Source organism: Panthera pardus, unplaced genomic scaffold (genome assembly GCF_024362965.1).
Source record: "Panthera pardus isolate Hobbes unplaced genomic scaffold, ASM2436296v1 HiC_scaffold_17, whole genome shotgun sequence".
NCBI lineage: Eukaryota > Metazoa > Chordata > Mammalia > Carnivora > Felidae > Panthera > Panthera pardus.
Genome location: NW_026526732.1, coordinates 75,731,227 through 75,744,730, shown reverse-complemented (window position 1 = coordinate 75,744,730; position 13,504 = coordinate 75,731,227). Strand labels below are relative to the sequence as shown.

Genomic DNA, 13,504 nt, shown 5'->3' with positions numbered 1-13,504 from the left:
TTCCCTGATAATTGCTTGTATTTCTGAGGGATTGGTTGTAATAATTCCATTTTCATTCATGATTTTATCTATTTGGGTCATCTCCCTTTTCTTTTTGAGAAGCCTGGCTAGAGATTTATCAGTTTTGTTTATTTTTTCAAAAAACCAACTCTTGGTTTCATTGATCTGCTCTACAGTTTTTCTAGATTCTATATTGTTTATTTCTGCTCTGATCTTTATTATTTCTATTCTTTTTTTTTTTTTTTTTAATTTTTTTTTCAATGTTTTTTATTTATTTTTGGGACAGAGAGAGACAGAGCATGAACGGGGGAGGGGCAGAGAGAGAGGGAGACACAGAATCGGAAACAGGCTCCAGGCTCTGAGCCATCAGCCCAGAGCCTGACGCGGGGCTCGAACTCACGGACCGCGAGATCGTGACCTGGCTGAAGTCGGACGCTTAACCGACTGCGCCACCCAGGCGCCCCTATTATTTCTATTCTTTTGCTGGGTTTGGGGTGTCTCTGCTGTTCTGCTTCTATTTCCTTTAGGTGTGCTGTTAGATTTTGTATTTGGGATTTTTCTTGTTTCTTGAGATAGGCCTGGATTGCAATGTATTTTCCTCTCAGGACTGCCTTCGCAGCATCCCAAAGCATTTGGATTGTTGCATTTTCATTTTCGTTTGTTTCCATTTTTTCTTAATTTCTTCTCTAATTGCCTGGTTGACCCATTCATTCTTTAGTAGGGTGTTCTTTAACCTCCATGCTTTTGGAGGTTTTCCAGACTTTTTCCTGTGGTTGATTTCAAGCTTCGTAGCATTGTGGTCTGAAAGTATGCATGGTGTGATCTCAATTCTTGTATACTTATGAAGGGTTGTTTTGTGACCCAGTATGTGATCTATCTTGGAGAATGTTCCATGTGCACTCGAGAAGAAAGTATATTCTGTTGCTTTGGGATGCAGAGTTCTAAATATATCTGTCAAGTCCATCTGATCCAATGTATCATTCAGGGCCCTTGTTTCTTTATTGACTATGTTTCTAGATGATCTATCCATTTCTGTAAGTGAGGTGTTAAAGTCCCCTGCAATTACCACATTCTTATCAATAAGGTTGCTTATGTTTGTGATTGTTTTATATATTTGGGGGCTCCTGTATTCGGCACATAGACATTTATAATTGTTAGCTCTTTCTGATGGATAGACCCTCTAATTATTATATAATGCCTTTCTTCATCTATTGTTACAACCTTTGAAGTCTAGTTTGTCTGATATAAGTATGGCTACTCCAGCTTTCTTTTGATTTCCAGTAGCATGATAGATGGTTCTCCATCCCCTCACTTTCAATCTGAAGGTGTCCTCAGGTCTAAAATGAGTCTCTTGTAGACAGCAAATAGATGGGTCTTGTTTTTTTATCCATTCTGATACCCTATGTCTTTTGGTTGGCGCATTTAGTCCATTTACATTCAGTATTATTATAGAAAGATATGGGTTTAGAGTCATTGTGATGTCTGTAGGTTTCATGCTTGTAGTGATGTCTCTGGTACCTTGTCTCACAGGATCCCCCTTAGGATCTCTTGTAGGGCTGGTTTAGTGGTGACAGATTCCTTCAGTTTTTTTGTTTGGGAAGACATTTATCTCTCCTAAATGACAGACTTGCTGGATAAAGGATTCTCGGCTGCATACTTCTTCTGTTCCTCACATTGAAGATTTCCTGCCATTCCTTTCTGGCTTGCCAAGTTTCAGTAGATAAATCCGTCACTAGTCTTATCTGTCTCCCTTTATATGTTAGAGCATGTTTATCCCTAGCTGCTTTCATAATTTTCTCTTTATCGTTGTATTTTGCCAGTTTGACTATGATATGTCATGCAGAAGATCTATTCAAGTTATGTCTGAAGGGAGTTCTTTCTCTGTGCCTCTTGGATTTCAATGCGTTTTTCCTTCCCCAGATCAGGGAAGTTCTCAGCTATGATTTCTTCAAGTACACCTTCAGCACCTTTCCCTCTCCCTCCTCTGGAATCCCAATTATGCATATGTTATTACATTTAATTGTGTCAGTTCTCTAATTCTCCCCTCATACTCCTGGATTTTTTTATCTCTTTTTCTCAGCTTCCACTTTTTCCATAATTTTATCTTCTAATTCACCTATTTTCTCCTCTGCCTCTTCAATCCAAGCTGTGGTCGCCTCCATTTTATTTTGCACCTCATTTATAGCATTTTTAGCTCCTCCTGTTTCTTAGTCCCTTGATCTCTGTAGTAATAGATTCTCTGCTGTCCTCTGTACTTTTTTCAAGCCCAGCGATTAATTTTATGACTATTATTTTAAATTCATTTTCTGTTACATTGCTTAAGTAGTTTTTGATCAGTTCGTTAGCTGTCGCTACTTCCTGGAGTTTCTTTTGAGGGGAATTCTTCCGTTTTGTCATTTTTGATAGTCCCTGGGGTGGCGCAGAACTGCAGGGCTCTTCCTCTGTGCTGTCTGGAGTAACTTGCGTTGGTGGGCAGGGCCGCAGTCAGACCTGATGTCTGCCCCCAGCCCAGCTCTGGGGCCACAAACTGGTGTGTACCTTATCTTCCCCTCTCCCAGGGGCAGGCCTCACTGTGGAGTGGTGTGGCCCCTGTCTGGGCTATTTGCACACTGCCAGTCTTGGGGTACTGCTTCGATGGGATCTGGCATATTAGCTGGGGTGGATCCGCAAGGTGCACAGGGGCGGGAGGGGCAGGCTCAGCTTGCTTTACCTTCGGTGGTCTGCTTCGGGAGGGGCCCTGCGGCACTGGGAGGGAGGCCGACCCCTCGGAGGGATGGATCCACAGAAGCACAACGGGTGTTTGCATGGTGCAAGCAAGTTCCGTGAGGGGAACTGATTCCCTTTGAAATTTTGGTTGGGGGATGGGCGAGGGAGACGGCACTTCCCAGTGCCTTTGTTCCCCGCCAAACTGAGCTCTGTCCTCCAGGGCTCAACTCTCCCACTCTCTGAACAGAGCTGTTGAGTTATAACATTCCAGATGTTAAGTGTCGCTGGCTGTCAGAACACACTCCGGCCGGCCCCTCCGCTTTTTCAAGCCAGACTCGGGGGCTCTGCCTTGCCGGGTGGGCTGGCTGCCCCTCCACCACCCCAGCTCCCTCCCGCCAGTCCGGGTAGCATGCACTGCCTCTCTGCTGTTCCTACCCTCTTCCATGGGCCTCTCATCTACACTTGGCTCCAGAGAGTCCATTCTAGTCTTCTGGCAGTTTTCTGGGTTATTAGGCAGATGTGGGTGGAATCTAAGTGGTCAGAAGGACGCAGTGAGCCCAGTGTCCTCCTATGCCGCCATCTTCCTCTCCCACAACTCCTTTTTGTATGTTTAGGTGGTTGTGACTGAAGCTTTCAGCAAACCTGGAGACAAATGGATCTGCTATGGTTTAGATTAGAAGGGAGTAGTAAATAGACTAATTAGGGCTGGACAGGTGCTAAAAGAGAATATATGTGCTTTCCATTTTTGACTTTTCTACAGAAACTGCAAGGGAAGGCTCTAATTCATGGGTTCAAATACCAAAATAGAATTATAGTAACTTGGGAGGTTTGGAAAACTTTCAAATCCACTCCTCTCACTACCTATTGCTAAAGAGCTCTTCAAAGCAGGATAGCGTGAAGAGCTAGGTAACTATAAAGCGTCTTACTCTGAATAGGATTACCTCCATACATAATGTGCCTGTGGATCTGACTTAATCAGAGCTTTTAGCAGTATGGGTGGGAAAGAGAAATACTTGTTTTCACCTTCTTGGCATTTAGGATTTTTGTAACAGGGAATGGGACCCTAATACTAAAGCCTAGATTTCCCAAGGGTGATGCGTTGATACTAGTTCTAGAATGCTATGGGCTAAAAGTAATCAAATCAGAAATCCCTCTGCACAAAAGCAGTGGTGTCAGCAGCAAGCCATATATCCTGGTGAGGTTCCTGCCCTGTGGATGCAGGTAACTTGTGACCTTGTGAGAGGGATGTAATTGGTAGCAGGGGACTGATAATTTCTGGAGATTAATTCTTCATAAAAGTCTTCCTATTCAGGATAGCCTAAGTGTTCTCTATCTTCTGTGTTCTCATCCTAGACCCTTAGGGCAATGACTAAGGAATGGAGTATGGTTCCCGAGGATTTTAGGTATAACTAATAGTTCTGATAGTACTTAGGGATCTTTAATCTATAAACAGAATTGAACACCTGCCATATGCACAGCTTATTCCAAAAGAATAAAGAATCCTCATCAACACAGGATGTACTTTTCTCTGTAAGTAATAATCTATTTGATGTTTGCCCTTCCTTGTGTTTCAGAATTAACCATGTTTGTGCTTGGAATGAATGGCTGATGGATAGTCAAAAGGACAGAGGGAGGGATGAGTTGTAGCTATAAATTAATAGGTTTACAGATAAAAAAACACACAAAAATACACTCAATTAATAACAAAAATAGTTTATAACTTAATATTCTTTCACATAAAAAATAGCTACCTTTAAATAATGCTTTTTCTACCATCTTAAGGACATAAGAAATGTTGAACATTAAGACTTTACTTGCATTCCTTATATTTAATTTCCACATTTCATATTTGCTACTCATAATTTCACCAAGATCTGTTTTACCCGTCTTTTACATAGTATTTCACCCTTTAATTATTATTTCAGAATTGCACTTACTGGCATATGGTAATTGAGCACTTGGGATGTGGCTAGTAGTCCAAACTGAGTTGTGCTGAGATGTAAAATATACCAGATTTTGGAGACGAAGTATGGGGAAAAATGTAAAAACTCAATTTTTATACTGATATTTAGATTGATTATATAAATTACCCAAATTAATTTCATTTCTTTTTATCTTTTTAAATGTTGCTATAAGAACACTGAAAATTACATGTGGCTCATATTATACTTCTATAGGACAGCACAGGGCCCAAACACTTGAAAATAAGGTGGCTACAGCTTTAACACACCAGTATTCCATATATTATCTGCTTTTGGAAAAGGGCATTGTAAAAAATAACAATCCAACTACTTATGTGCATGTTTTTACTTTTTTCTAATGAACATATATTACTTTTTAAATAGAGAAAGTAAAGATGTTATATTCTGTTTATAATCTTAGACTTACAAAAAAAGACTAGCATTTAAGACATGGAGCGTAAAAGATTAAAACAATAAATCAAATTCCCTTCTTAAAATGTGAAATACGTTTTGCACCTTTTATATCAGATGCGAAAACGAGGCACCCGGAGGTAGAAGTGGAAATCCGGGAGAACACAAGTGAGTTTTTCTGCCTGTACAAAGTTATAATTCTTGTCAAATACTGTGGAAGCTCTGCCACTCAGGTGGCTGTGGATGTGACTGTTCAAACCACTGTGCTCACATTCTTCTCCATGTTTCCATGAGAAACAGGAGCTGTTTTTCTGGTACCAAGGATTAATACACACTTAGTCAAAAATGGCGGAGTATGAGCAGTTTTTTTCTTTTCATATCTAGAATTTAAGTTAGACCTTTTACAATTCATCTCCCTAGCTCTAATCCTCTGACATAAAGGGACTTGTCCAGAAGTTACTTAAAATGTGACTGGATAATGATTTTCAGTAAAATACAGCATAATGGTTTTTTTTTTTCTCTTTCTCTTTCTCTCTCTCTCTTTTTTTTTTTTCCACTGGTTTAGGGCAGTTTATTTTGAAATGTTGCTCTTGTACTATTTGCTTTCTGGCAACATACTGGAACATTAGTTTTCAAAAGCCTTTTTCTGACAGTGGCACAATCCCATTCATCATCCATCATCAGGCCTTTCCATGAGGTCACAGAAAATCCGAGTTGCTAGTAATACTCCGATGCATTCACTTCCTCTGCAAAAGCAACCGGCACAACCACCCCCTGCCGGTGCAGTTCTCGAAGAACATCTAATATTGAGTCTAATTCTGTGCGGAACTTGTCCAACTCACGATTCTTCAACTGTGCAAGTCTTTTCCATTTCTCAATTTCTTTGCTTTGCTCAGTTTCTACTACTTGGTGTGTTTGCTGTATTATCTGCAAACAAAATAAACAAAAATAAAAATCTATTATTACTGTTACAGTTCATCGTGGGGGTGAAGATTTAACATTCCAAGAAAGCTCAAGTGTGACAATGCTGACTATAGTAGAGGGGAGGGAGAAGGAGAGGGAGCCTGTGTCCATCAATAAGCTTGTGGAAGAAGAGGGTAAGAACCAGGAATTCTCATTCTGATAGGGAGGAGTTAGGGAGCTTGAGTTTTGTTTTTTTGTTTTTTTAACTCAAAGCTTTAAAAAAAATGTGGTATTCAAAGCATCAGAAATTTCTAATACCTTGGTATGAATCCAAACACCCCCCCCACCAATGTAGTTCCTCAAGATTAGCACTTGAGACACAATCAAAACGGTTCTAATATACAACACACGTCGTTAATATACATTACAGCAGTAAAAATGATAAAATTACATGCATGTAGCATCTATCATGTGCCAGGCTTGGTTTTACATAGAACATTTTACATATGTTAACTCATTTAACCCTGCAAAACATAGTAGGATGTGAATTTTATATATTTACCCCCATTTACCAGGTAGGGAAATAGAGGCACAGATAAGCAAAAAATAATTTGCTCAAGATTCACACACAACCGATTGGAGGCAGAGTCAGGGTTTATACCCAAGCAGTTTGGCCTCAGTGTCCCTGCTCTTGCCATTTGCAACAATGTGGATGGAACTAGAGTGTATTATGCTAAGCAAAATAAGTCAGTCATGGAAACACAAATATCATATGATTTCACTCATATGGAATTTAAGAAACAACAAGGGGTGCCTGGGTGGCTCAGTCAGTTAAGTGTCTGACTTCGGCTCAGGTCATGGTCTCGCAGTTTGTGAGTTCGAGCCCCACGTTGGGGTCTGTGCTGTCAGCTAGGAGCCTGGAACCTGTTTCACATTCTGTGTCTCCCTTTCTCTCTCCCCTACCCCTGCTCATGCTCTCTCTCTCTCTCTGTCTCTCAATAGTAAATAAATGTTAAAAAAAAAAATTAAAAAAAAGAAAAAGAAGCAACAGATGAACATGGGGGAAAGAAAGGAAAAATAAGATAAAAATAGAGATACACAGAATAAACTGAGGGTTGCTGGAGGGGAGGAAGGTGGGGGAATGGGCTAAATGGGTGATGGGCATTAATGAGGGCACTTGTTGAGATGAGTGCTGGGTGTTATATGGAAGTGATGAATCACTGGGTTCTACTCCTGAAACCAATACTACACTGTGTTAACTGACTTGAATTTAAATTAAAAAAAAAAAAAAAGTATGGTAGAATACAACTGTGAAGTCACCTGGCCCTCGGTTTCTCTTTGTTGGGAGATTTTTGATTGCCGATTCTGGATTCTGTCGTCCTATTAGTAACTGGTCTGTTCAGATTTTCTGTTTCTTAATGATTCAGACTTGGTAGGGTGTATGTTTCTAGCAATTTACTGATTTCTTCTAAGTTGTACTGTTTGTTGGCATATAGTTGTATATGGTAATCTCCTATGATCCTCTGCATTTCTATGGTATCAGTTGTAATGTTTCCTCTTCTATTTATAATTTTAAGTCCTCTCTTATTTCTTGGTTGGCCTAGCTGAAGGTTTGTCAATTTTATCTCTTCAAAGAACCAACTCCTAGAGTTTTGTTAATATTTTCTATTGTGTTCCTATACTCCATTTCATTTATTTTTGCTCTAATCTTTATTTCTAACCTTCTGCTAACTTTGGGATTATTTTGTTCTTTTTCTAGTTCTTTGAGCTGGTAAGTTAAGTTGTTTGAGATCTTTTTCTTGATGTATGCATTTACCACTATTACATTCTCTCTTAGAACTGTTTTTGCTGCTACCCATATGTTTCGGTATGTTGTGTTTCCATTTTCATTTGCCTCAAGATACTTTTTATTTTACTTTTAATTTCTTCTTTGATCCATCGTTAATTAGGAGGTGATGTTGAATTTTTATGTGTTTATGAATTTTCCAGTTTTCTTCCTCCTGTTGACTTCTAGTTTCCTATCATTGTGTTCAGAAAGCATGCTTGCTATGATTTCAATCTTAAAATTGCTAAGGCTTTTGTGGCCTACCATATTATCTATACTAGAAGATTTTCCTTGTGTGCTTGAGAAGAATGGTTATTTTGCTGCTGTTGGAAGGAATGTACTGTGTATGTCTGTTAGGTCCATTTTGTCTATAGCACTGTTTAAATCCCATTGTTTAAATCCTTACTGATTGTTTGGATAGATCTATCCATTGATAAGATCCATTCTATCATTGTATTGCTGTTTATTTCTCTATACATAGGTGCTGTGATGTTGGATGCATAAATATTTACAATTGATATATTTAATTGATGGATTGACCCTTTTAACATTATGAAATTACCTTTGTCTCTTTTGTAGATTTTTAGCATAAAATCTATTTTGTCTGACATAATTATAGCTACTCCTGATTTCTACTGGTTACCATTTGATTGAAATACATTTTTCTATCCCTTCCCTCAGCCTATGATGTTTGTCTTAAAGCTAAAGTCTCATGTAGGGGCATATTGTTGGATCTGTATTTCATCCACTTGGGAATTATGTGGTTTGAATGGAGAATTTAATCAATTTACATTTAAAGGAATTACTGATAAAGATTTACAATTGCCATTTTATTTTTTGACTGTTTTGTAGATCCTATGTTCCTTGCTTATCTCTTGCAGTTGTCTTTTGTGATGTGATAACTTTTTGTAGTAGTATTCTTTGACTCCTTTATCATAATCTTTTCTGTAATTGGTACGGGTTTTTCTTTTGTGGTTACCATGAAGCTTACATAAAATATGATATAACAACCTAATTTAAGTAGATAACTTTACACTTTTACTCCACCCCTCCCCTCAACTTCAGGTTATTGATGTTAAAATGAACATTTTTTATATTTTGTATCCAATAACAAATTAGTATAGTTATGGTTATTTTTAATGTTTTTTAGCTTTTTTTAAAAGCACATTTATTATCGAGAGACAGAGAGAGAAAGAGAATGAGCATGGGAGGGGCAGAAACAGGGGGAGACACAGTATCTGAAGCAGGCTCCAGGCTCTGAGCTGTCAGCACAGAGCCCGATGCAGGCCTCGAACTCATGAGCAGTGAGATCATGACCTGAGCCAAAGTCGGATGCTTAACCAACTGAGCCACCCAGGCACACCTGTTTTTTAACTTTTAAACTAGAGTTGTAAATGAATTATGAATTGCCACTACAATCTTAGTGAATCTGACTTTGGACTATTTATCATTTCCAGTGAGTTTTATACCTAATAATCATACATTTTAAATATGTTAATTAGCTTCATTTTATTTCCACCTGACAAATTCCATTTAGCATTTATTTTAAGGTGGGTCTAGAGGTGATGAACTTAGTTTTTTATGTTTATTGTATTGGTATAATAAACATGTAACATTAGGTTCACATGTGTGACATATGATTGGTATTTGCGAATATTGCAGAAAGATCACCACATAATACTAGTTAATATCCATTGTCATACATAGTTACAAAATTTGTTTTTCTAGTAAGGAGAACTGTTGAGATTTGCTCTTTAATAGCTTTAACATATACAGTTTATTATATTAACTATAGTCACCACACTGCATATTACATCCATATAACTTATTTTAGCTGGAAGTTTGTACCTTTTTCTCCTGGCACCCATTTTTCCTACCTCCCATGCCCTACCCCTGGAAACCACCTATCTATTCTCTATATCTATAAGCATGGCATTTAAATTTTTTAAAATTAACTTAAAAAAATTTTTGATGGTTTTTATTAGTGTATAGGAATGCAACAGATTTCTGTATATTATTTTGTATTCTGCAACTTTACTGAATTTTTTATTTCTAATAGTTTTTGGTAAAGTCTTTAGGGTTTCTTATATATTATGTCATGTCATCTGCAAAGAGTGGTAGTTGTACTTCCTTTCTAATTTGGTGGCATTTTATTTCTTTTTTTTTTAATTTCTTTTTAATATTTATTTTTGACAGAGAGAGAGACAGAGCATGAGCAGGGGAGGGGCAGAGAGAGAGGGGAAGACACAGAATCCGAAGCAGGCTCTAGGCTCTGAGCTGTCAGCACAGAGTCCGACGTGGGGCTCGAACTCAGACCGCGAGATCATGACCTGAGCTGAAGTCAGACGGATATTCACCCAACTGAGCCACCCAGGTGCCCCAGAGGCATTTTATTTCTTGACTAATTGCTCTTGTTAAGATTTCCAATACTATTTTGAATAAATGTGGTGTGAGTGGGCATCCTTATCTTGTTCATGATCTTAAAGGAAAAGCTTTCAGCTTTTCACCATGGATTATGAGGATAGCTATGGGTTTTTAATATATGGATTTCATTATGTCGAAGTACCTTCCCTCTATACCATTTGTTGAGTTTCTATCAGGAAAAGATATTGAACTTTGTCAAATGCTTTTTCTACATCTACTGAGATCATCTTAAGCTTTTTACTCTTCATTTTGTTAATGAGGTGTATCACACTGATTTGTGGATGAGGAACAATTTCTGCATTTCTGGAATAAATCCAACTTAATGGTGTATGACCCTCTTAGGATGTATTGCTGATATTGACTTGATAATATTTTGTTGATGATTTTTATATCTATGTTCATGAGGGATATTGGCCAGTGTTGCCTTGTGTCATCCTTGCAAGGTTTGGCACTGGAGTGATGCTGGCCCTGCAAAATAAGTTTGGAAGAGTTCCCTCCTTTTTGTTTGCAAATGTTTCAAAAGAATTGGTACCAATTATTTAAATGTTTTTAGAATTCACCAGGGAAGCCCTCTGGTCCTGGATGTTGTTTGTTGAGAGGTTTTTGATTATCAATTCAATCTCCTTAATAATAATCAGTCTTTTCAAGTTTTCTATTTCTTCATGATGTCTTCTTGTTAAGTTTTGTTCCTAGGAATTTATCCATGTCTTTTGGTCGTCTAATTTGTTGCTGTACAATTATTCATGCCAGTCTCTTATGATCCTTTGTATTTCTGTGGTATCAGTTGTAATGTCTCCTCTTTCATTTTGAGATCATTTATTTTAGTTTTCTCTCTCTTTTCTTGGTTAGTCTACCTAAAGGTCTGTTAATTTTATCTTTAAAAGAACCAACTCTTATTTTTAGTCTTTATTTCATTTATTTCTGCTCTGATCTTTGTTACTTCCTTCTGTCAACTTTGGGCTTCATTTATTCTTCTCTCTCTAGTTCTGTGAGGTTTAAAGTTGTCTATATGAAATCTTTTTTGGTTCTTCATATATGCATTTATTGCTATGAACTTATATCAGTTATTTTTCCTGCCTCCCCTAAGTTTTGGTATATTGTGTTTCCATTCTGAAAATATTTCCTTGACAATTAGTGATATTGAACATCTTTTCATGTGTTTGTTGGTCATCTGTATGTCTTTATAAGAATATTCAGGTCCACTGCCCATTTTTATTTATTTTATTTTTTAAATTAATTAATTTTTTAATTTACATCCAAGTTAGTTAGCATATAGTGCAACAATGATTTCAGGAGTAGATTCCTTAATCCCCTTACCCATTTAGATCATCCCCCCTTCGACAACCCTCCAGCAATGCTGTTTGTTCTCTACATTTAAGAGTCTCTTATGTTTTGTCCCTCTACCTGATTTTTATTATTTTTGCTTCCTTTTGTACTTATACTCATCTGTTTTGTATCTTAAAGTCCTCATATGAGTGAAGTCATATGATATTTGTCTTTCTCTATTGACTAATTTCGCTTAGCTTAATACCCTCCAGTTCCATCCACGTAGTTGCAAATGTCAAGAATTCATTCTTTTTGATTGCTGAGTAATACTCCATTGTATATATACATATACCACATCTTCTTTATCCATTCATCTGTTGATGGACATTTGGGCTCTTTCCATACTTTGGCTATTGTCAACAGTGCTGCTATAAACATTGGGGGGCCTGTGCCCCTCTGAAACAGCACACCTGAAAGACTATACTTTCAGGGATCATTTCTATAGTTTGTGAAACAGCACACCTGTATCCCTTGGACAAATACCTAGTAGTGCAATTGCTGGGTCTTAGGGTAGTTCTATTTTTAATTTTTTGAGGAACCTCCATACCGTTTTCCAGAATGGCTGCATCAGTTTGCATTTCTACCAGCAGTGCAAAAGAGATCCTCTTTCTCCACATCCTCGCCAACATCTGTTGTTGCCTGAGTTGTTAATGTTAGCCATTCTGACAGGTGTGAGGTGGTATCTCATTGTGGTTTTGATTTTTATTTCCCTGATGATGAGTGATGTTGAGCATTTTTTCATATGTCGGTTGGCCATCTGGAAGTCTTCTCTGGAGAAGTGTCAATTCATGTCTTTTGCCCATTTCTTCACTGGATTGTTTTTTGGGTGTTGAGTTTGATTAAGTTCTCTATAGATTTTGGACACTACCTCTTTATCTGATAGGTCGTTTGCAAATATCTTCTCCTATTCTGTCAGTTGCCTTTTACTTTTGCTGATTGTTTCCTTTACTGTGCAGAAGCTTTTTATCTTGATGAGGTCCCAATGGTTCATATTTGCTTTTGTTTCCCTTGCCTCTGGAGACATGTCAAATAAGTTAATGTGCTGAGGTCAAAGAGGTTGCTCCCTGTTTTCTCCTCTAGGATTTTGATGGCTTCTTGTCTTATATTGAGGTCTTTCATCCATTTTGAGTTTATTTTTGTGTATGGTATAAGAAAGTGGTCCAGGTTCATTTTTCTGCATGTCACTGTCCAGTTTTCCCAGCACCATTTGCTGAAGAGACTGTCTTTATTCCATTGGATATTCTTTCCTGCTTTGCCAAAGATTAGTTGGCCATATATTTGTGGATCCATTTCTGGGTTCTCTGTTCCATTGATCTGAGTGTCTGTTTTTGTGCCAGTAGCATACTGTCTTGATAATTACAGCTTTGTAATACATACTGAAGTCCAGGAATGTGATGCCTCCAGCTTTGGTTTTTTCAAGATTGCTTTGGTTCCATACAAATTTTAGGACTGTTCTAGCTCTGTGAAGAATGCTGTTGTTATTCAGATTGGGATTGCACTGAATATGTAGATTGCTTTGGGTGGTATTGACATTTTAACAATATTTGTTCTTTCAATCAATGAGCATGGAATATTTTTCCCATTTTTTTTTGTGTGTGTGTCTTCTTCAATTTCTTTCATAAGCTTTCTGTAGTTTTCAGTGTGTAGATTTTTTCATCTCTTTAGTTAGATTTATTCCTAGGTATTTTATGGTTTTTGGTACAACTGCAAATGGGATTGATTCCTTGATTTCTCTTTCTGTTGTTTCATTATTGGTGTATGGGAATGTGACTGATTTCTGTGCATTGATTTTATATCCTGCGACTTTGCTGAATTCATGGATCAGTTCTAGCAGTTTTTTGGTGAAATCTTTTGGGTTTTCCATATAGAGTATCATGTCATCTGCAAAGAGTGAAAGTTTGACTTCCTCCCGGCCAATTTTGATGCCTTTTATTTCTTTGTGTTGTCT

The 13,504-nt window shown here is 37.7% G+C and overlaps 1 protein-coding gene across 4 annotated transcripts in view; it reads right to left on the bottom strand.

Moving 5' to 3' along the window:
- Window positions 1-4,403: 4,403 nt before the first annotated feature.
- Window positions 4,404-13,504, bottom strand: part of CEP162 (centrosomal protein 162) — a 114,174-nt gene continuing 105,073 nt past the window's right edge. For all 4 annotated transcript variants that reach the window (XM_019442772.2, XM_019442777.2, XM_053904675.1 and 1 more), the window contains one exon: window positions 4,404-6,005. In XM_019442772.2, coding sequence (XP_019298317.2) covers window positions 5,796-6,005 — 210 coding nt within the window. In that variant the 3' untranslated portion in view covers window positions 4,404-5,795. The remainder of the gene's footprint in view (window positions 6,006-13,504) is intronic.